This window comes from Crotalus tigris, unplaced genomic scaffold (assembly GCF_016545835.1).
Source record: "Crotalus tigris isolate CLP2741 ecotype Arizona unplaced genomic scaffold, ASM1654583v1 scf7180000017999.2816498, whole genome shotgun sequence".
NCBI classification, from domain to species: domain Eukaryota; kingdom Metazoa; phylum Chordata; class Lepidosauria; order Squamata; family Viperidae; genus Crotalus; species Crotalus tigris.
Window position 1 is genome coordinate 925,217 of NW_024096765.1, and position 22,701 is coordinate 947,917.

The 22,701-nt window shown below is 44.0% G+C and overlaps 1 protein-coding gene across 2 annotated transcripts in view; it reads right to left on the reverse strand.

The window, feature by feature from the left end:
* OSBPL2 (oxysterol binding protein like 2) overlaps positions 1 to 22,462 on the reverse strand; it is a 69,903-nt gene extending 47,441 nt beyond the window's left edge. The window contains exons 1-2 of one of the 2 annotated variants that reach the window (XM_039346493.1): positions 22,307 to 22,462; positions 2,434 to 2,569 (exon numbers count right to left, since the gene is read on the reverse strand). In XM_039346493.1, coding sequence (XP_039202427.1) covers positions 2,434 to 2,470 — 37 coding nt within the window. In that variant the 5' untranslated portion in view covers positions 2,471 to 2,569; positions 22,307 to 22,462. Of the gene's footprint in view, positions 1 to 2,433; positions 2,570 to 22,119; positions 22,143 to 22,306 lie in introns of those variants that run through there. The other variant, XM_039346494.1, reaches the window with a different exon arrangement.
* Positions 22,463 to 22,701: the final 239 nt, after the last annotated feature.

A 22,701-nucleotide genomic window follows, 5' to 3' on the forward strand; every position in this document is an offset into this window, starting at 1 on the left:
GGACAGAAGTACAGGTGGAAGAGCTTCCTGTCCAGATAAGTGGTATGACCGTGCCGCGAGTGCTCGATCTACAACCCTTGAGATCAGGGCTTCGAGGCGACCCTCTGAAAGAATATCTTCGGGTTCAGCCCCCCTGAGCCAGGCGGCTGTTAGGGTAAAGGTGGCCTCTGGGCCCGAATGTGACGCCTGCAAGGAAAATATTGATGGTTGGACAGCTGTGTCGTGAGTTGTGATGGAAGGGCAACCATGTGTGGTTGGGGCCTCCGCCATGGACCACACACCCTGAGCAGAAGTCGACGGCCCTAAAGGTAGGTCGAAGTCTGGGGCCACTGACTGATCCACCTCTACTCTGGCCTGTCTCTGCGCTCTGGAGAACTCCCTCTCCAGAGCCTGGTGCCTACGGCTGGCTTGTTTCTCTGCCAATTTGGAAGGCTTTTTGAGGATTTTATTAATTTATTTATTTATTAATAAAATTTATATGGCCTTCGCCTTGTCCTTGAGGATGGCCTTCGCCTTGTCCTTGAGCTTGCCTGCTGCCTCCTGTTTGGAGGTTTTGTGCCGTTCGTGGCTTGAGGATGAGGAGACGGTGCCGGTAGGCTGGGAAACTGTGGGATTCTCCATCCTGGGATGAGCTATCTCAGGGAAACTGAGGGGGAGCTCTGGCAGGCAAGCAATTGGCGGGAACAATGGTTAGAGTAGGGAATATGGGCTGCTTCCCTGACCACCTGACCGGGGAATCAGTTCTCTCTGAGATTCCAGTCAAGGCTTTGTTGTGGTTGTAGCCGAAGGCACGGTTGGGGCCTGCTATGAGACGCCACGCGGTGGTCTTAGGTGGCCAGGCCAAACTGCACCAGAATGCCCAAGGCTGGGCGCAGAGGGTCTAGAAAGAGAGCCTGGTAGTTGAGAAGATGGCCTTGGGAGACCTCACGTGTTCAAAATGGCAGCCTGGGTGAGCTACAGGCCGGGCCTGGTATCAGGCAGCTAATCTGCGGTTAGTGAGGCCTAAGCAGCACCCGCCCCGACGCAGGACAGAAGAAACCCCCTGATTGAGGCTGGTAGCCCTGAAAAGGTAGTCGTGCTGTAAAAGGACGATGTGGGGAAGCCTGAAGGCCTAATGATCCCCTCAGGCAGGCTGGCAGTGAGAGAAGGCCAAAGCCTAACGATCCTGTCAGAAAGGCCTGCGCGGCGCGGCCAAAATGGCGGCTGCTCCAAACGCTGCAAGGGAGAAGGAATTCGATCCCTGGAAGGAGTCCAAAGGCTTCGCGATGGGCGCGGGAGCTCTTCCCCCATGCTCAAATGAGCTAAGGCAGTGATTGGGACAGCAGGCTTGGGAAGGTTCCCCTTTCCTCTAAATGCTTCTGTTGGGACCGCGGTGTTTTCGGCGGCAGCCAAAATGGCGGCTGCGACTTTCTGGCAGTTAGAAATGCTGCCTGAGGCCTCATGGAGCTGTTCTGAGCAGCTTAGTGAGATCTGAACTGTAGCGCTGAGCGCTGCGCTGAGAAGGCTAATGAGGGGTGAGAGAAGATCAAAGGAAAAGTTCCCCAGAGCCCTGTGAAAGGAGAATGGGGGAATTTACACCCCCTCAGCCTCAAATCAGCCGATCTGAGGCAGCGCTGATCCCAGCGCTGCTGAGAGGCTGTGTAGGTGAGAGGAAAAAATCCACTATTATGAATGAGAAGGTGGATGAGGAAAGGAAAATTCACCAATGGAATAATCTAAACCTGTGAAACTAGAGAGTCAAACCTGACACGTCTTCTACAGCTGGAGACCAAGTCAAGACTGGGATCTCCTAGCAACAGGGGGTGTGTCAAATTTGGCTAACTTGGTCTCAAGAGCAGGCAGACAGAGAAAACCCATTGGTGGATTCTCCATCTCCTGTGCTGGAGAATCTCTACGTAGCCACACGCCCCCCTTGAATTCTGTGGACTCTTATCTGACTCCAAGTATGCAGTAACCATTAGCTGAGAAGATTCTTTTTAGCAAAAAATCAGTTTAATTGGACCTTCACATACGATCCTGGTCTTTTGCACTTGATAAGCTGGTTACCTCTTTCCCTGAGAATCTTGTTCATTCTGGTTCCTTCGCTAGCAGGAAGGAGGACAATTAAAAAGAGGAAGAGAGAGGACAGCAGACTACTAGGACCTCCAAGGGCTCTGCTTCCACTAAGGCTGCTGCTAAAGCAGTGGTTGACTCAGAAGCAGGAGGTATCGTGATGAGATCATGGTGGTTCTGCTCCTTTGCTAGGCTCCTATGGAGGCTTGATGTGATCACAGTTTTGTTGAAAGAAAAAGTCTGAAGGCTAAAGCATAGGGAAGGGGGTGTTATGGGCCCTAAGACAGCTGCCTCTCCCAGCAATATTATGTGTGTGCCACAAGACAGAAACACAGTATCCTGGTTTCTTACAAATTTAGACTTTATACTGTGCTAACTTACCTGTGACAGCATCATAGAATTCCTCTTCACTATTCATTCTTTTAGTTGGTTTTTCTCTCCCTTCAGTGTCTCATTAATGCATAGTTGTTACTGATGTGATCACGTTTTTTATAAAAGCAAAATAGTTCCAAGTGTCCTGTATAGAGAGGAGGAGAAATAAGAACAAATGATGTTCTTTATTTATGTGGGTTATCTCAAAGACCCGGCCCTAATTTGTATTATGCAGTTACCCAATGTAATTAGTATATATTAAATTTCTAAATTACATTGGGCAACTTCATAAAATAAATTGAGTAATTACAGTGCACAGACTACTTTAATTTGCAATATCTCTTGTCAGGTTTTGTTTAAACCAGCCTTCTCAAACCAAGGAATCTACCAAGAAACAATGAGCACAAAATTGAGAAATTAAAACTTAGCAAATTCTGTTCTACCGCCTGAGTCATGAAGGGAGATATGGGTTTTTAGATGACTGTTCTGAGAATTTAATAAAGTTAAAACATAAGGAAGTGATGTATTGAAAGATAAAATACAGCTAGGGTATTTTTAAAATCAACCTTGAGCAGAATCAGGTTGTAAACAAAATGGAACTTGTGATCATAATGTTATTTTAGCTGTCAAATCTTACTTTTTCTTATATCGGGAAAAAAGTGAGATTTCTAATGATTCTATTTACAGAATAATAGAATAAATCAACCACATGCAGTAAAACCCTAGTAAAACCACACCTGGAACACTGCAGCCAATTTTGGTCACCATATCACAAAAAAGATATTGAGAGTTTGAAAAAAAACTCAGAGAAGAACAACTCAGATGACCAAAGGCCTGGAGACTAAAACATACGAAGAACGGCTGCAGGACTTGGGTTTAGCTAGTCTAAAGAAAAGAAGAAATAGGGGAGACACGATAGCAATATTCCAGTATTTGAAGGGCTGCCACAAGGCCGAGGGGGTCAGGTTGTTCACCAGAGCACCAGAGGGAAGGACAAGAAACAATGGTTGGAAACTGATCAAAGAGAGAAGCAACCTGGAATTAAGGAGAAACTTCCTGACAGTGAGGACAATCAACCAGTGCAACAGCTTGCCTCCAGAAAACATGGGCGCTCCATTACTGGAGATTTTTAAGAAGAGGCTAGACAGTCACCTGTCTGAAAGGGTATAGGTCAGTGATGGCGAACCTTTTAGAGACCAAAAACTGGCCCTGCCCCCGCTCCAACCCCCTGCCCCGCCCTGCCTGCCCACAGGACCACTCATCGCCTCCACAGCCCACCGATCGCCCAGGCAGCCCATGGTGGCCACACCCTCTGCCCATGCCCTGCAAAATCAACTGGCAGAGTCTTGTCTATGCTGCCTGGTTGCCATGTCCTTGGCTGCGCTGCTCCGTGTGGGCCACGCTCGAGAGCGACTCTCCTTCAGGGGGGCTGCTGGAGAGGAGGGGGTCATAGGCAGAGGCAAAGCTGGGGCAATGGCATGTGTACCCACAGAGAGGGCTCCGAGTGCCGCCTCTGGCACCCGTGCCATAGGTTCTCCTGCTTGAGCAGGGGGCTGGACTAGAAGACCACCAAGGTCCCTTCCAGATTCTATTCTATTCTATTCTATTCTATTCTATTCTATTCTATTCTATTCTATAATCTGTTTATTCTATTCTATTCTATTCTATTCTATTCTATTCTATTCTATTCTATTCTATTCTATTCTATTCTATTCGGAATGCTTCAATACATCCATGTGACCCCAGTGTTGTGCAAACTCCAATGCTTGCACTTCATCCCTTATAATGGATGGAATAGGCTGGCTATTTGAGGGACCACCAGTCTCCAATTGTTTCTGCCCATATGGTAAGTTTGAGCAGCGGGTATGCGTTTCAGGTCCTCTCAATTAAACGATGCTATCTGTTGGGACTTAAGAAATATAGGTTGCCCTTGACTTACAACTTAAGTCTGCTCCGTAACTGATCGCAATTTACAACCTTTTCTTGTGACATTGATGCCAATAATCAAATCACCCTGATAGTTAAGCAAATAAAGTGGCTGACAAGCAAAGTCGCTCTTCGCTATGAGGCACTTTTGCTGAAAAACAGACTCAGATCTAGGAAAAGCTTTATGGCAAGAACAAACATTCTTGAGGGTACGCAAGAACAAAATTGAATTAAAAGATGGAGGAAGGAGACCATTGAGTAAAGAATAACATTAAAGGAGGCTATGGCTGAAGGATCTGACTTCCCTTGTACTATTTGGAGGGCCGTGAATAGGTTAAGGGTTGGAGAACCAATATGGTCAAGTGGAGACTCTTAGCGGAAAACCATTTTTTTTTCTTTTAATGACCCTGTAATCTCTTGCATTGGGATGGAGTTGGGGTGACTGAACGGAGCTCAAGCATTTACTGGCCGATGCCCTTCCTGATACCTACGCAGAGTTCGCAGCAGACATTGCGCCCAGAGAGAGAAATATCTGCTACTACCTAGGATCGAACTGACAGCCTCCTGATTGTGAGGTGAGACTCCACCTCTAGGCCACGTGTCGCTCTCTTAGCGGATAATGATACGCTATGTGAATGTGGAGAGACACAGAGCCTGGCCCATCTGCTGGTATGTCAGCTACTATCAGAAACATGTACCAAAAATAACTTATTTTTAGCGAATGATAAGGCCAAGAAGGTGGCTTTATTATGGCTATCTAAAGTTTGATCTAAACACAGAAGAAGAAGAAGTCGAAAAGTGGAAGTAAATGCTGGCTTTCTGCAAAAATGTCACAAATCAGTCACATAACCACAGGTTGTTGCAAACGGCCATAAATGCAGGTCACGTTGCCATAAGGGGCCATCACAATTTCAGAATTGGATCTTAAGTACCTTTGGGGGGGGTTCATGTGCTGCCCCACTCACACACACACACACACACCTCAGTCTTTATTAAGGCTTCTAAGATTGTAGTGATATTCCCTAGCACAGTGATGATGAACCTTTTAGAGACCGAGTGCCCAAAAACTGGCCCCGCCCCTGCTCCACCCCCCTGCCCCGCCCCGACTCTGCCCTCATCCCCCGCCTGCCCACAGGACCACTCACCGCCTCCAGGGCCAGCCACAGAACACCGAGGCAGCCCACCAGCGCTATGGCGGCCACACCCTTTGCCCGCGCCCTGCAGCATCAACTGCATGATGGGGTGTGAGGGCAGAGTCTTGTCTACACTGCCTGGCTGCCATGTCCTTGGCTGCGCTGCTCTGTGTGGGCCACGCTTGAGGGCGACTCTCCTTCAGAGGGGCTGCTGGAGAGGAGAGGGTCACAGGGGGAGGCAAGGCTGGGGCAATAGCACGTGTGCCCACAGAGAGGGCTCCGAGTGCCGCCTCTGGCACCTGTGCCATAGGTTCGCCACCACTGCCCTAGCAATTCCCTGTGCCGGCACCAGCTCAATCCCAATGACTTCCACAGGCTATTCAAATGAAGCCAACCCTAGTCCTCAAGGCAAAGGCAAGTCCAGTCCACTAGGCAAAAGCAACTTCCCAAGGCAAAGGCAAGTTCCAAGACAAGGGCAAATCCATAGGCAAAGGCAAGCAAAGGCAACAGCTGAAGAGATACGATCAAGGCGAGAACACACAGCAAGAAAACAAACACACTGTTCCCAACATAATCTCCATCTGTCTACTGTGCTAAATAGCCAACTTCTGGTGCAGCCCATCAAGAAAGGCGAGGCTGTCTCCTCATGAGTAATCTGGCTGACCTTCTCTGCTCCTGCTTTTTCTCTGCCCTGCATGTTCTTGGATCAGGTGCAGAAGGCAGTTCCTTTTCCTCATCGCTGACCGGCTGCAGCTGCGTGCTTTCCCCACCTGAAGCCTCAGGGCTGTCCTGCTGTAGCTGTGTTCTGGCCAAATCACTCAGCCGGTTGCACGGAGCCATTGACCAACTCCCCTTCTGTTGTGCCCAGTACTGGTTCATCTTTCTCTGAGCTGACATCTGGAGAAGTATCTGGGGAAGCAGCAGTCCATTGTAGCTTTGAATGGTCACTAAGGGATTAGGTCAGGGGAAGGCAACCATGGCTCTTTTATAACTCGTGGACTTCAACTCCCAGAATTCCTGAGCCAGCATAGCTGGCTCAGGAATTCTGGGAGTTGAAGTCCACAAGTCATAAAAGAGCCAAGGTTGCCTACCCCTGGACTAGGTGTAACTTGAGGATTGCCTGTATGCCTTTTCTGGATTTGCTCACAGATATAACATCTCCCCAGTGATCTATATGGCTCCCACCTTGATTTTCAGAAAAACTTTGAAAGGCACAAGACTAGAAAGCAAAAGACCATGAGTTCAACTCCCTCTTGATTCGTGAAATAAAGTGACTTTGGGCAAATTACTTTCTCTCAGCCCAACCCACGGTTGTGGGAAAATGAGGAGGCAAGTGAGTTGTTTGTAAAAATAAATAAATAAATATGGGATACAAAGAAATAAATATATAAATAAATAAATTTCTCCCAGACCCCGGTATAGGATGGGTTGTCAAGCTTCTGTCAGTTTTTTTTTGCTTTCTTTATGGTTCTTCTCCCCAGTGATGATCTGTTCCTTTATGTTTCTTGCTTTTAAAAAGTCTAAGTGGCCCAGAGTCTTTGGAAATGGGTGGCTTCTAAATTGTAGGAAACAACCCATAAAAACCTCTATAATGGGCTTTCTGCATTCTCATACGTGCAAGCTGTTAATAACAATCCAAAATACTAATTGCACAAATTGGTTTACTAGTAGGAATGTTTCTACTAGTAACTTAAAGCATTTATATAGCTGACGTCTTATAACAAACTCTCGGAGGCTCCTAATCAAAAATTAAAACAACATAAAAGCCCTATTAAAACTAAACTCATAAAAACAAAACCCTGGCACCAAGTCAAGCTTCTGATGTACAGTCATCGATCTTATCCTACCTAGGCACTTGGGAGAAAAGCCGGGTCCTCATGGCTTTATGGAAGACTAGGAAGGTAGAGGCCAGCCAAACTTTAGGGGACAGAGTGTTCCACAGGGCAGGGGCTGCCACAGAAAAGGCACTGCTTCCTAGTTCCCATCAGATGGCAATATTTAGGGGAAGGGACTCAGAGCATGCCCACCCCCATCTGACCTGGTAGGAGGGGAAGATGTCCTTAACGAAAAGTGGTCTGCAGATAAACCGACCCTGTACTTTAAGGATGATTGTTTATTAAGAAGCATTATGTAAATGTTTTGAAATCGTGGGCTGTGATAACTTTGGTCACTAAATGAACTGTGGTAAGTTGAGGACTACCTGTAAATTGTATACAATCAATATCAAAATAAATATATTGATTGAAATAATTATTATTGTTTGTGTTATAGGCCAACCATAGAGCTGGCATACAATATCTATTAATGCTAGCCCTCTCAATGACAGAAAAATTACAGAATTACAACATTTTCAGAAATTGGGTACAGCTAAGTTGCAAGTCGAAAGTTGACCAACCCATGAGACTCTAGAAAGAGTACAGAGAAGAGCAACAAAGATGATTAGGGGACTGGAGGTTAAAACATATAAGAAACAGTTGCTGGAATTGGGTGTGTCTAGTTTAATGAAGAGAAGGACGAGGGGGACATGATAGCAGTCTTCTAGTATCTCAGGGGCTGCTACAAAGAAGAGGGAGTCAAGCTATTCTCCAAAGCGCCTGAAGGCAGGACAAGAAGCAACAGGTGGAAACTAATCAAGGAGAGAAGGAGCCTAGAACTAAGGAGAAACTTCCTGACAGAACAATTAACCAGTGGAACAACCTGTCTCCAGAAGCAGTGAATGCTCCAACACTGGAAGTTTTTAAGAAGAAACTGGACAGCCATTTGTCCAAAATGGCATAGGGTTACCTGCCTGCACAGGGGGTTGGACTTGATGACCTCCAAGGTCCCTTCCAACTTTATATAATAATAATAATAATAATAATAATAATAATAATAATAATAATAATAATAATAATAATAATAATAATAATAGGAGGCAGCAGAATAGAAGAGAAAGAACTGGAGAAGATAACAAAATACAAAGACCTACAAATAGAAATAGAAAGACTGTGGCAAAAGCAAGCAAGGGTAGTACCAATAGTCATAGGCTCCTTGGGCGCAATCCCAAAACAACTGGAGCACCACTTGAACACCATTGGCATTGACAAATTTGCTATTAGTCAATTGCAAAAGGCGGCCTTATTAGGAACTGCTTCCATCCTGCGACGATACCTATAATACCATCAAACATCTACTTCTGCCTATCCCAGGTCCTGGGTAAGGACTCGATAGGTAGACAAAATGCCAAATCCAGTCTGAACATCTGGCTGACTGTGCGATGATTGATAATAATAATAATAATAATAATAAACTCCTAATAGACAAAATGATCTTGGAAAACTGCAAGAAAAGGAAGACCAAAAAGGCATTTGACTCTCTGTCACATGACTGGATAATCAAGTGCCTAGAAATAACAGGAGTCAGTAGAAACATTAGAAAATTTGTGCAAAGATCGATGGCACAATGGAAGACACAGTTGCAGATCAATGGTGAGAGGCTGGGAGAGGTTAATATCAAGAGAGGAATATTTCAAGGAGATTCATTATCACCATTACTATTTGTTATTGCACTGTTTCCTCTGTCAACAATACTGAATAACTCAGGACATGGCTATCAAACATCAAAAACATCTACCAGACTATCCCATCTCCTTTACATGGATGATCTGAAGCTGTATGGAAAAACATCATCTGAAATAGAATCACTGCTCAACACTGTCCGTATATATAGCCAAGATATTGTAATGGAGTTTGGCTTGGACAAATGTGCCACACTTACTATCAAACAAGGAAAAATAGTGAAAACTGAAGGAATCAAGATGCCCCACGAAAATAACATTAAGAGTCTGGATGAGGAAGAGTACTACAAATACTTGGGTATCCTTCAAGCTGACAACATCAAGCACACTGAAGTCAAGAAAAAGATTAGAGGTGAATACATCAAGAGAGTGAAGAAGATCTTAAAGTCCAAACTCAATGGAGGAAATACCATAAAGGCAATCAACACCTGGGCAATCCCAGTCATTAGGTACACAGCTGGAATAGTGGACTGGACTCAAGCAGAACTAAAAGCAATGGATAGGCAGACCAGAAAAATAATGACAATGAATCATGCCCTTCATCCACGCAGTGACATTGATAGACTTTATCTACCAAGGCAAATAGGTGGGCGTGGAATGCTACAAGTACATCAGATGGTTGAAGAAGAAAAAATGGCTTTGGAAGAATATCTGAAGAACAATGATGAAGATGCACTGAAATTAGTATATCAGGAAGGCTTACTAACTACTGGAGAGACCAAACTGGCCTTCAAGAAAGACCAAATGAAGAACAGAATAGAGGCATGGGAAGACAAAGCACTACATGGCCAATACATGAAAAAAAATAGCTGGGAAAGCAGATAACAATAAAACCTGGCGATGGCTAAGAGCAGGAAAATTGAAGAAAGAGACCGAGAGACTAATTCTGGCTGCACAAGACCAAATGCATACAAATGCATACAAAGTTAAAATTGAGAAGACAGCAACAGACAGTAAGTGCCGCCTATGCAAAGAAGCTGAAGAAACAGTGGACCATCTGTAAGCTGCTGCAAGAAGATTGCACAGACTGACTACAAGCAGCGGCATGACAAAGTAGCAACAATGGTGCATTGGAAGATCTGCAAAAAATATCATTTTCCTGTAAACAAAAACTGGTGGGATCATAAAATAGAGAAAGTCATAGAAAATGATAAAATTAAACTGCTCTGGGACTTCAGAATTCAAACAGACAAGCACCTGCAACATAACACCCCAGACTTAACAATTGTCGATAAGAAAGACAAAAAAGTCTGGATAGTGGACGTGGCAGTGCCTGGAGATAGCAGAATAGAAGAGAAAGAACTGGAGAAGATAACAAAATACAAAGACCTACAAATAGAAATAGAAAGACTGTGGCAAAAGCAAGCAAGGGTAGTACCAATAGTCATAGGCTCCTTGGGTGCAATCCCAAAACAACTGGAGCACCACTTGAACACCATTGGCATTGACAAATTCGCTATTAGTCAATTGCAAAAGGCGGCCTTACTAGGAACTGCTTCCATCCTGCGACGATATCTGTAATACCATCAAACATCCACATCTTCCTATCCCAGGTCCTGGGTAAGGACTCGATAGGTAGACAAAATGCCAAATCCAGTCTGAACATCTGGCTGACTGTGCGATGATCCGTAATAATAATAATATTTGTAGTATCATCTGCACCTTTCAGCGTGATTATTACCCATCTTCTTTTAATTTCTTCATGCCCATCTCTACCCTTACCTAACCCTATGCCTTATAAAAAGTTTCAAAATAGGTCCGTGGTTCTCCTACCCATAAGCACACCCATATTTTTTTAAAGAAGGCCACAGCTAAGGGTTCCATGGAGACTAAATCCTTTCCCAACAATAGATCATGAGGCAATCAGAGGCCTCACCCAAAAGATAACAGGCTGAGGTACATAAGTACAGCTAAAAAAGGGATAACCAGAGCATATGCCAGAAGGAGAGGCCAGAAGAACATTGGTTAGGAGCAGGAGAAATATTCAGCCTGTCATAGAGAAGAGGGGATCAACCAGAGGGCAGTAGAAGAAGTAATGGGTGCAAGCTGGTTAAAGAGATCTCCAACCTACAAATAAGGAGATATTTTCTGACAGGAAGAACAGTTGAGCAGTGGAATAGCTTGTCTCCCAGGATTTATGGGTGCTCCATCACCGGAAGTTTTCAAAAATAGACTGGATGATCATTTGACTGATTGCTGGGAAAGGATGGTATATGGACTCCTGCCTTAAGCAGAGGCTGGACTAGAAGACCTCTGAGGTTCCTCCCAGCCTTATGATTGTATATGCATCATGTCAGCCCTCTGAAGTCAGGTCAGGAAACAGATTCCACAAAGACTACTAGAACTCAACTTCAGTGCTGTAGTCTGTGGTCTGCGGGTGCTGATGGCGAAACCTTTTGGGCTCACTGTGTGAAAAATTTAGAAAGTGCCTCATTTTGACTCTGCGGGAGGATCTCTCACACACACAAACTCCCAGACAAAACAGAAGCAATTCATAACAAGAGCAAGGGATTAAATTATTTTAAATTTATTATTAAGTAAACAGAAACTTACAAACTAAGTCGTGTCTGGGAAACACAAGACCCAGCAGGAAGCATGGCTACTTTGTCAGACTTAGTCTAATTGGGAAGGAAGACAGTCTAAACCCATTCGTGGATTCTCCATCCATCATGCTGGAGAAACTTACATAATTGTAAATATTTTTCAATTTGTCTTTTTCTCCCAGAAAAAAAATATGCGTTATGTGAGGCAGCTTTGGGTCATACAAGGCCTGGAAACTTTGAAAGGAAGCTTTTGCGTGGCCTCGCAGCCTCTGAAAAGAGCAGGAATGCTTGCCCCATTCTCACATGCTTTCTGGAGGCTCCAGAGGCTGCATGAGAGCAGAGTCCTCCCTCTGGCACAAATATCCAGAGGGTCCTGAGGCCTGTTGTGTTACCAAAAATGTTGTATGTTCACCTTCACTCACATTCAATGGGCCATTTACACATTAGCTTCTCCCACCGGAGAGTCCTATTCATCACTTTTTAAAAAGCAATAGTTTTCGTGAAGTTCCAAATTTGCATTTGACAATGCTCCCTTTTAATGCCTCTTCGTATTTTAAGAATTCCAGCATTACATGGTCACATTTTCCCTAATGTTTCTAGTACAGGTAGTCCTTTACTTATGACCACAACTGAGCTCCAAATTTCTGTTGCTAAGCAAGACAGCTGTTAAGTGAATTTTGCCCCATTTTACAACCTTTCTTGACACAGTTGCTAAGTGAACCATTGCAGTTGTTGAGCTAGTAATGATTCAGTTTAACTGAATCTGGCTTCCCCGTTTGACATTGCTTGTCAGATGGTTGCAAAAGGGGATCACATGACCACGGGACAACCTGCAACCGTCATTAAATATGAGCCAGTTGCCAAGGGTCCGAATTCTCATCACTTGACCACGGGGCTGCTACAACAGTCATAAGTGTGAAAAACTATCATAAGTTACTTTTTTGGGGGTTGTAACTTTGAGGTGGCCTTCTGTCAGAGACCAACTTTCTATCCTGCTCTATGGAGTAGAGAGTTGGTCTCTGACAGAAGGCCACCTGAAGAGACTAGAAGCATTTGAAATGTGGATTTATAGGCGGCTGTTATGTATAAGCTGGGTTGACAAGATCAGAAATGAGGAGGTGATAAGCCGCCTGGGAAAGCCAAGGGAAATCATCAAAACAATTAAAAAACGAAAGTTAGAATATTTTGGACACGTGATGCGACACCCAGAAAAATACGGCATACTCCATTTAATCCTCGAGGGAAAGATTGAAGGCAAACGAGGTCCAGGCAGAAGAACATCGTGGCTTCAAAATCTAAGGGACTGGTTTGGACAAAAGTCAGCAGCTGATAAAAACAGGATCGCCAACATGATCATCAACATCCGATAACGGATATGGCACAAGAAGAACTTTGAATGATCACTAAACTAATGGTTGCAAACCAAGGACTACATATAGTTTAAGTCAAGGACAGCCGATCCTCTTCTAGGCACTTTGGTCATATTTGCTTTCAGAAAATTTCAGGATCCTGATTTTTATTTGAAACAAATGAATTCTGCAAAGCACCCGACACCACAAAGCCTAACCTCATGCATTTTTATTGGAGCAAACTACCATACAGGGTTATCTCCTTCAGCTCTACAGAATTTTTTAAAGTTTCCTTCATCCTGACTTGGGTTTACTGTGATTTGTGAAAGCAGACAAACGTTGCTGTGATTATCAGGTTTATGTGTGTCTCATTCTCCCTTTTAGGGCCATAAAGAGAAACTAAGAAGTGTCTGCATTGGGTTAACTATATGAGTGACATAATATTGATTGCAATTGATTTAAATAAGCCATTTCAAAACATGGCTTCGTAATTTACTGAATTTATTTTAAGCACAGTTCCAAAGTCTTAGTGAGTTATGCAATGGTTAACAAAAAGAAACAACTCTGGAACAATTCTTCCTGACCATTCAGAATGCTTAGTCTGGTGTGCAAAATAACGCCATTGACTTTGCCTGCACATGTAAAACTAGAATTCAGCGTCATGCAAATAATCCTCAAGCAGAGACAAGCCACCAAAATCTTTTGCTCCGTTTTTAACTAAGGTATATCATTAGTTTAATTACAGCTTATTGCCATAACTGATTTTTATGACTATGACAACATATTTCTGTAAACCACAATTAATCAACTACAATTTACATCTTGGATATAAAGCTCAACAGTGATAACTGAAGGAAGACTAAAAGAACTGGAGGTGACTTGATCCAAAGACTGGACGAGATTTATTCATTCAACATTAAATCCGTTTTAACATGCAGTATGTCAGACCACACTGACAAGTAATCATTATATTTAGTACTTCAGACAAGGCTTCTTAACCAAAATTTAAAAATTAAAACAGAACATCTTTCATATGGCAAAATAGTAAAAAAATGTTTTTAACTGATCTGCAGATATTAAATTGTTTCACTGCTTAGTTTTTTTTAACCTGTATCTGAAAGCAATGGGGATTGAAGGACCCAACCGCTACTTGTCATGCAGTTCACACCAACTACTGTACATCTTCCTAACTTCCAACTTGCACTCACTTCGCGCATTATAGTGCAGGTATTCTACCTAAAAACATAAAAGCTTGCTGGATCAGCTGAAAGACCATCTAATCCAGGGGTGTCAAACTGCCGGCCCACGGGCCGGATGCATCATACCAAAACCGCACCCACCCCATTGCCGGCAATGGGGAAAAAAGTCACGATACGTCACAACATGTCATGTGACATTGCGAGTCTGACACCCCTGATCTAATCCATGTTTTGATTATCATACTGTCCCTAAAGATTTAGTGAATGTCTTCACATAAGTGTGATATTTCCCCCTACATTAAAAGCACCTGTGTTTATAGACATTTTGATTTAGTTCAATTTCCTATCAATACATCTAGTCCCTAATTTCTAAATCACTATCCACCATCAAAGTGGATTATACTGAATTCAAAAGTTAGACCAGCAGCTCTTAACCTTTTCTATACCCACACCCTTAGAACGCTTTCGATATATTCTCACGCCCCTTACAAAAATTCGAAATAACGGCAACTAATTATGCATATATATACACTATAATTTTGAAAACCCAAGTTTTTGCACCCTCTGGAATATTGTCTCTTACCCCCAGGGGGTGTGAGCACCTTTGGTTGGGAACCCCGAGTTAAACGATATCAGAAGAATCAGCTAATTATAACATGCTCTTTCCTCACTTGTAAATTGCAGAGTAATAGAACTAATTTTTCTCACTGATAAGCTTTTGCTACTAATTGCAACAAGTTTTGCTTTTCTGTTGGGAAATATTTGCAAAGCAAAAAGCAAATCCTCTTTCTGGACAAGGTCATACAGGCCACATTTCAAGAGCAAAATATGAATATTTTTAATTTAAATTTGAAGTACTGTACCCTTTAAATTTGTGCAGCAATATAATGCATCCATTTTGAAGTAAGCATCAATGGACTCAAATGTTATGCAAGTGTACAAACATTACATGTATTGCATTCTAAATTGTATTGCCAGATGCCATATCCACATTCAGTGAAACATTTCAATAAACCATCCTTCTCAACAATGCACTTTTAGCTGTTATCCAACAAGTCAAAATCAAAGTCAGACTTATACTGTAGCTCCCACAACTTGCAGGCCAAACCAAGAATAAAATTGGGACTTCTAATTCAAATTTAATATATGCATAATCCAACTATTCATCTACTATACTGAAATAGGTTTTTTATATTTACATTTGGCCAACACTACATTTTGTAGAAGCTGTGGTGAACCAAGGAGCTCCAAAAGTCAGTAAATAATGAAGTTTCTAAACATACGAGGATGACAGAAAGATGAATACTTTGAAAGGAAATAAAATCTGTATTTTTCCAAACTGGTTTTAGTGTAACCCAAACCGAGAGGCAAGCACATGAAGTTTTTATTCACTTGTATCCAACCATGGCACACTTTGCAGGCACGCCTTGCAGCATTTTTTTTTTTTTTTGCTGTGACTCTATAAGGCTGCCTTCAATTTATCAAAAGCCATTATTCTATCTAGTGACACTGGCTTAAGCTGTCTTACCTGTACTCATCTTTTCCCTCTTAAATCACAACAGCAATGAGAGCTTCAAGGTGTATAAAATCTCTATTGTTATAAGCAAATTTCATGGAAGAGTATTTATGATCAGCTCATGGATATGGCTTCTGAGAATCACAACTTCAGGGAATACAAGCATTAGTCTCCCTAGGATGGGGAGGGGGGGGCATATTATGCAGGTTATACAGCTATAAAGTTATACAGGTAGTCCTTGACTTATTATCACAATTGAGCCCAAAATTTCCACAGTACAGTTGTTAAGTGAGTTTTGTCCCATTTTACCATCTTTCTTGCCACAGTGGTTAACTTAGTAACACGGTTGTTAAGTGAATCTGGCTTCCCCATTGACTTTGCTTGTTAGAAGGTTGCAAAAGTGATCACATGACCCCAGACCACTGCAACGATAATAAATACATGCTAGTTGCCAAGCATCCAAATTTTGATCACGTAACCATGGGAATGCTGCAACGGTCATTAAATGTGAAAACTTTGTTCAGTGCCCTTGTAACTTTGAACAGTCACGAAATGAATGATTGTAAGTCAAGGTCTACCTGTATTCTGACTGAATATTCTGGGTCAAATGGAGGGGCATGGACCTGGTATTTGAATCTCAGTGCGTTTCTATAGGATGGACTGCAATGCATAGTTAAATCTTTGTTGTTGCTGTTGGTTGTTGCGAAGTCGTGTCCGACCCATCGCAACCCCATGGACAACATTCCTCCAGGTCTTCCTGTCCTCTACCATCTTCTGGAGTCCATTTAAGCTCATGTCTACTGCTTCAGTGACTCCATCCAGCCACCTCATTCTCTGTCGTCCCCTTCTTCTCTTGCCCTCAATCTTTCCCAGCATCAGGCTCTTCTCCAGGGAGTCCTTCCTTCTCATTAGGTGGCCAAAGTATTTGAATTTCAACTTCAGGATCTGGCCTCCTAAAGAGCAGTCAGGGTTGATCTCCTCTAGGACTGACCGGTTTGATCGCCTTGCAGTCCAGGGGACTCGCAGGAGTCTTCTCCAGAACCATAGTTCAAGCTAGACATAGTTCTCCTATAAGCACTCCTTGATGGACCTCAGAGTATCCATCTGAAACTTGTCGTACTTGATATGGCAACGTATGGATTCAGGTCCACAATGATATGCTAAGGAAGAACATTGACCCAAGAAACTTCTCACCTTGTTGGACTTGCTTAATGACCTGTGCTTTTCAAAGATGGTTTATGCCTTACAGAGATAGGTGATCAACATAAGGCCGTGGTGGCAAACCTGTGGCACGCAGAGCCCTCTTTGTGAGCACACATGCCGTTGCCCCAGTCCTAGGCCTTCAGCTGGGTTTTATAAAACCTTTTCGCTTTAGGCCTACGCCACTGTGTGCAAAAAAAAAGGTTCAATCAATCAATCAATTTCAACTTCTCGCAGGCAAAAAAAAAGATCTCGCAAAGTTGGAATTGATTGATTGAACTTTTTAATTCCCACCCAGTCTGCCGTTACCACCACAGCCATGCCCACCCAATGGGCCACGCCCACCCAATGGGCCAGCCCACCCGGCACCTGAGGATACATAAGTGGGTTTTGAGTTGCAGTTTGGGCTCTCGGTCTCTAAAAGGTACGCCATCATTGACCTATGGCCTAATTCAACATCAGACGGTCTTTCCTCCCTAGAGGATTCTGGGGAAAAGGAGAATTATCTAGTAAAGCCAGTTTGGGAAATCAAAGCCTGCTGTTCTTTGGTGAAGTTGTGGAGCAATCAGGCATCCCGAGCCACCAGTTTCTATCACTTCCAGTGCTTGGGCTGTCCAGTACTCCAGTGGAGTGGCCATGGACCCTCCAGTTACCCTGAGGGTCACATAGCTTTCAGCCCGAGTTCCCTGGGAAAACCATGACAAAGAAAGAAAAGGGCATCTGGGTAGTGTCTGGCTTCACCTTAGCTGTTGGAGAAGGTGGCTGAATTAGGTACAGACAAAGAACTGTGAGCTGGCCGGCTGTGTCAGATTCGCTAGCTTCCACAAGAGTTCAAATAAAACATTCAAATAAAAAAAGGAAAGAAATATAAAAAGAGCAGAGATCTTCCAAGACTGGAGGTTGCCCTCTTGACCAAAGCTGGATCAGAGTGAGAAAGAAGGTATGTCCTCCTACTATAGGAAGCTACATCAGAACTTTTTCTAGACCGGCCTCCAGAAAAAGTGGAAAGGAGATATTCCCCTGTAAAATGCTCTGTGTCTGCCGTAGAAAATCAACAGAATGACAGGAACAATCACCACACACTGATCCCTAAACAAAGCATGAAAGAATCTGAAAGTCAGCAGAAAACAGAAAATCTAGGCCAGTGATGGCGAACCTTTTAGAGACCGAGTGCCCAAACTGCCACCCAAAACCCACTTATGTATCGTCGGGTGACAGGTGGGCATGGCCCGTTGGGTGGGCGCAGCCCATTGGGTGAGCATGGCTTCGGTGGTAACAGCAGACTGGGCGGGACAAAAAAATTAAATCAATCATTTCCAACTTTGCGAGATCTTTTTTTTCCCCATGAGAAGTTGAAATTGATTGATTGATTGAACCTTTTTTTTTTTTGCACATGGCGACGGAGGCTTAAAGCGAAAAGGTTTTATAAAACCCAGCTGAAGGCCTATGACTGAGGAAATGGTGCATGTGCTCACAGAAAGGGCTCAGCGTGCCACCTGTGGCACCTATGCCATAGGTTCGCCACCACGGATCTAGGCAAAAGAGTATTTCCTACCAGCTCATAAGCTTATTATTCAGTAATAAGAGCAGCAAATTTAGAAGAGTTTCTTGCCAAGTCAAGGTAAAAGGCGATATAGAAGAAGTTAGCAATAGAACAGAATAATAGCTTTATCGTCACTTTGAATGTACATTAATCGGCATACATTATCACAAAATAATTTGGACGGCCCAGCAACCCAAACGGTCTCATCTCTTAGACCAGTGTTTCCCAAACTTGACAATTTTAAGGCATGTGGGCTTCAACTCCCAGAATTCCACAGCCAGCGTTGCTGGCTGTGGAATTCTGGGAGTTGAAGTCCACATGCCTTAAAATTGTCAAGTTTGTGAAACACTGTCTTAGACAACCCTCCGCCCAGGAATATGAGCATCTTCCCTTTCTAACGACAAGAAACATCCCTCCATAGTATCCATATTAGGTTTCTATTTCCATATCACAAGAAAAAAATATTTTGATATTGTAGATCTTTCCATAGTATTATACTTTAAAAAAGCCCAACAAGTTGAACAAGACTGTTCAAAGTTACAACAGCACTGAAATAAATAATTTGTGACCGGCTTCCACTCTCAGAACCATTTCAGCATCCCCAAGGTTATATGAGCAAAATTTGGAAGCTCGACAAATTCGCCCTGAGATCATGTGATCACCTTAACAGCTGGCTTCCAACACAGAAAGTCAACAGAGGAAGCCAGATATGCTGAACGACTGCACGATTCACTTAACCAGCAATTTGCTTAATAACTGTTGCAAAAAAAAAAAAAAATCGTAAAATGGGGCGCAGCTCATTTAACAACTGCCTTGCTTAGCAATGGAAATTTTGGGGCTAAATTGATGACCTGTACTCAGCTAGGAAAGCAGCATTCTTTCTCTAGGAAACAATAAAATTTTCAGTTTAGTGCGATCATGGGGGCTTCCCCAAAAGAAAATAATTTTGTTTACAGTTCTGCTTCACAATCTCTATAAATGCTTTCACAGTGACTTGCTTCAACTGTTTTCAAATCCTTAATTATTCAGAGGCATAGGAAAAAAAATAAAAAATCCAATCTGATCAAAGTAGTCTAATGCCTTGCCACACTTGACTGCTATGAGGAAAAAGCAGGAGAAGTAGCTAATTACAGAATCCTTCCTGTTAGATGAAACAGTCCAAGAGAAAGAATAGCAAATGCTGCATTATGAAAGGAATTAGGGGGTACACTATCCCTGTTTTTTATCCAAGCAAAGACCTTGTGGTACAGGTTGTCCTTGACTTACAACCATTCATTTACTAGCTCTTCAAAGTTACAACAGCACTGAAAAATGTGACTTATGACACCTTTTCACACGTACGATCATCACAGCACCATGTGATCAAACTTCAGACGCTTGGCAGCTAGTTCATATTTATGACAATTGCAACGTTCCGGGCAGGTCATGTGGTCCCCTTTTGTAGCCTTCTGACAAGCAAAGTCAGATTCACTTCACAACCGTATTACTAACTTAACAACTTCAGTGATTCACTTATCAACTGCAGCAAGAAAGGTCATAAAATGGGCCAAAACTCACTTAACAACTGTCCCACTTAGCAATAGAAATTTTGAGCTCAATTGTGGTTGTAAGTCAAGGACTACTTGTACACGTTTCAGAAGACTAGGGTATGAGATGAACCCACCTTAAAATGTGACTCATTCCTTCACCAAATAGGAGAGCTCAGTTGCATTGGGACAGTAGCTCATCAAACCCTGCATTTTATGTCACATTATGGTCAACCAACTGCACCAACAAAAAAGAAGAGTTGTCCTCAACTGTTGTTTCTCAACTGTTGTTAATCAACTCACACCATCTTTGGAAGAGAGAGACAACAAGGCTATAACTATCAATGGCCATGGTTCCTTTCAAGCCTTCTAACCTAATGGCCTTCAGCAAGTCAAATTCAGTGTTAATCAGAATAATGAAAAACAAAGGCATCGTATACACAGGAAAACCGCCATTTTGTTCAACCCAGAATGAATTATCCCATTCTCGAGGCAGCTTCACACTAGTAAAATGTCATCTTCCTTGAACTGGACACGGTGCATGACCTTCTTCTAAAGAGGACAGCTTATGAATTCAAATACCAGCACTGAAGTGTCAGAGGGGGAGGGGGACAACTACAATCTATTGTAACTTACTACCAAGAAGGAACGGCTGCACAATCATGAAAAACTGTTCCAATCCAGGAACAGAGAATAAGAGGGAGTAGCATTTCAGCCTATCCCGGAGTACTTCATCTATTTTCAAAAATCACCAATTTGGTTCTCTTCACCTAAGGTTTTTTTTTAAAGACATAACTATGAGTAAAAAAATGAACAGAATTGCTATTTCTCTAATACAGGTCCCCGACTTACAACAGTTCATTTTGTGACCATTCAAAATTACAACAGCATTGAAAAATGTGCCTTATGACCATTTTTCGCACTTATGACCTTTGCCGCCTCCCCATGGTCACGGGATCAAAATTCAGACACTTCGCAAGTGTCTCGTATTTGTGATAGTTACAGTGTCCCAAGATCTTGTGAACCCCTTTTGCGACCTTCTGATAAGCAAAGTCAATGGGGAAGCCAGATTCACTTAACAGCCAGGTTATTAATTTTATCAACTGCAGTGATTCGCTTAACAACTGTGGCAAGAAAGGTCGTAAAATGGGGCAAAATTCGACCCATTTCTCACTGAGCAACATAAATTTTGGGCCCAATTGTGGTCGTTAAGTTGAGGACTACCTGTAGAAGGAACAGCGGACAAGGCCCAAAGAGGCTCTCTCTCATTGCCTCTTTAACCATGTACGGAACTGAGATCATCAGGCTGAAAGCGAAACCAGAATAATCTTATGATATAAACAGGCCGAACCGCAGCCATTCATTCTCACGTGAAGCTTGCCAGCCTGCAGCAATCAGCACTGCCAGCCAAGCTGCTCCATCAACCCCTAGAAGCAAGCAAGGTCGCTAAGAAAGTAAGTTGGGGACCTGACAGGCTTCTTCAGCTCAGAAGCAAGATGCCCCCCCCAACTACCACCCTCGGGTCAGGGACCCCAAAAGGAAGAGCAACCCAGTACAGGTAGCCCTCAACTTACAACCACCACTGAGCTTCAAGTTTATGTTGTTAAGCGAAGCATTTGTTAAGTGCATTTTGCCCTATTTTACATCACTCCTTGCCACACAGTTGTGAAGTGGATCTGTCTTCCCCACCGAGTTTGCTTCTTAAAAGGTCACAAAAGAGGATCACATGAGCAACTGTCATAAAGATGAGTCAGTTGACAAGCATCTGAATTTTGATCACGTGACCAGAAGGATGCTGCAACGGTCCTAAGTGTGAAAAGCCATCATAAGTCACTTAGTTCAGTGCTCTCGTAGCTTTGGACGGTCACTAAATGAACCGTTGTAAGTCGAGGACTAACTGTACTTTCCCAGAGCTCTTCCCAGAAACCGACTTAGGGAAGAACTCCCTAAAAATCTCTGCAGAGGCCAAGCCGCCCAGTCTGCTCTTTTCCTCCGGCAGGAAGATCCCCAAATGAGCCTAGAGGGGAAGAGACCACGGAAAAGGCAGATTCACGATCTCCGGCTTGGATCACCGCGGGGTCTCCCGTCCCCATGCCTCGACGTTCCCCAACGAGGGCAACGACAACTCCCATTTCCCCATCACCGGGGGGGGGGATTCTTCCCCTCTAGGAAACCCTCAGCCCGGCCTGTTCCGGCTCCCTAACCCCGGGAGATGGGTCGGGCAGCATCCCCAGCCAGCGCGGCCTTCTCTCCTCCGCTCCCCTCTCCCTCACTCAGCCAGGACGGCGAGACCATAGAGCTCCCTCGGCCAGACTGCCGGGCTCGAGCTGTGGAGCCCGGAGGGTTCGCGAGGGCCGGCCGCAGCTTCCATCCCCGCCGGCGGTGGATTACCTGTCGCCCGGCGCGTCCCCCGTCCTGCGGTGCGGACGTGCGCACGCGCACACGCCTCTCCGGCCGCAAGCCCCCTGGCGAGACTCGTTGACACTCCCCGAGGCGGAAGTGCGACCCACCGCCACCCCCTCCTCGCTCAACGTCCCCCGCTTGACAGACACGCCAGGCCGTCCAATCGTCAGCGACGGAGCGCCGTGACGTTCGAAGGACCCCACCCTCCGCTCCCCCGGGCGGGCCGTCTCGCTCTCCTCCCGCAAGCGGGCCAATGGACCGCGAGGGAAGGGAAAGGGCGGGGACTATGCTAATCAGAAGCCTGGGGCACCGGAGTTCCTCCCGGGCTTTCGCGCATTCTCGTTGGACTCGACCTCATGCAGGGCTGCTCGACCAATGGCGTT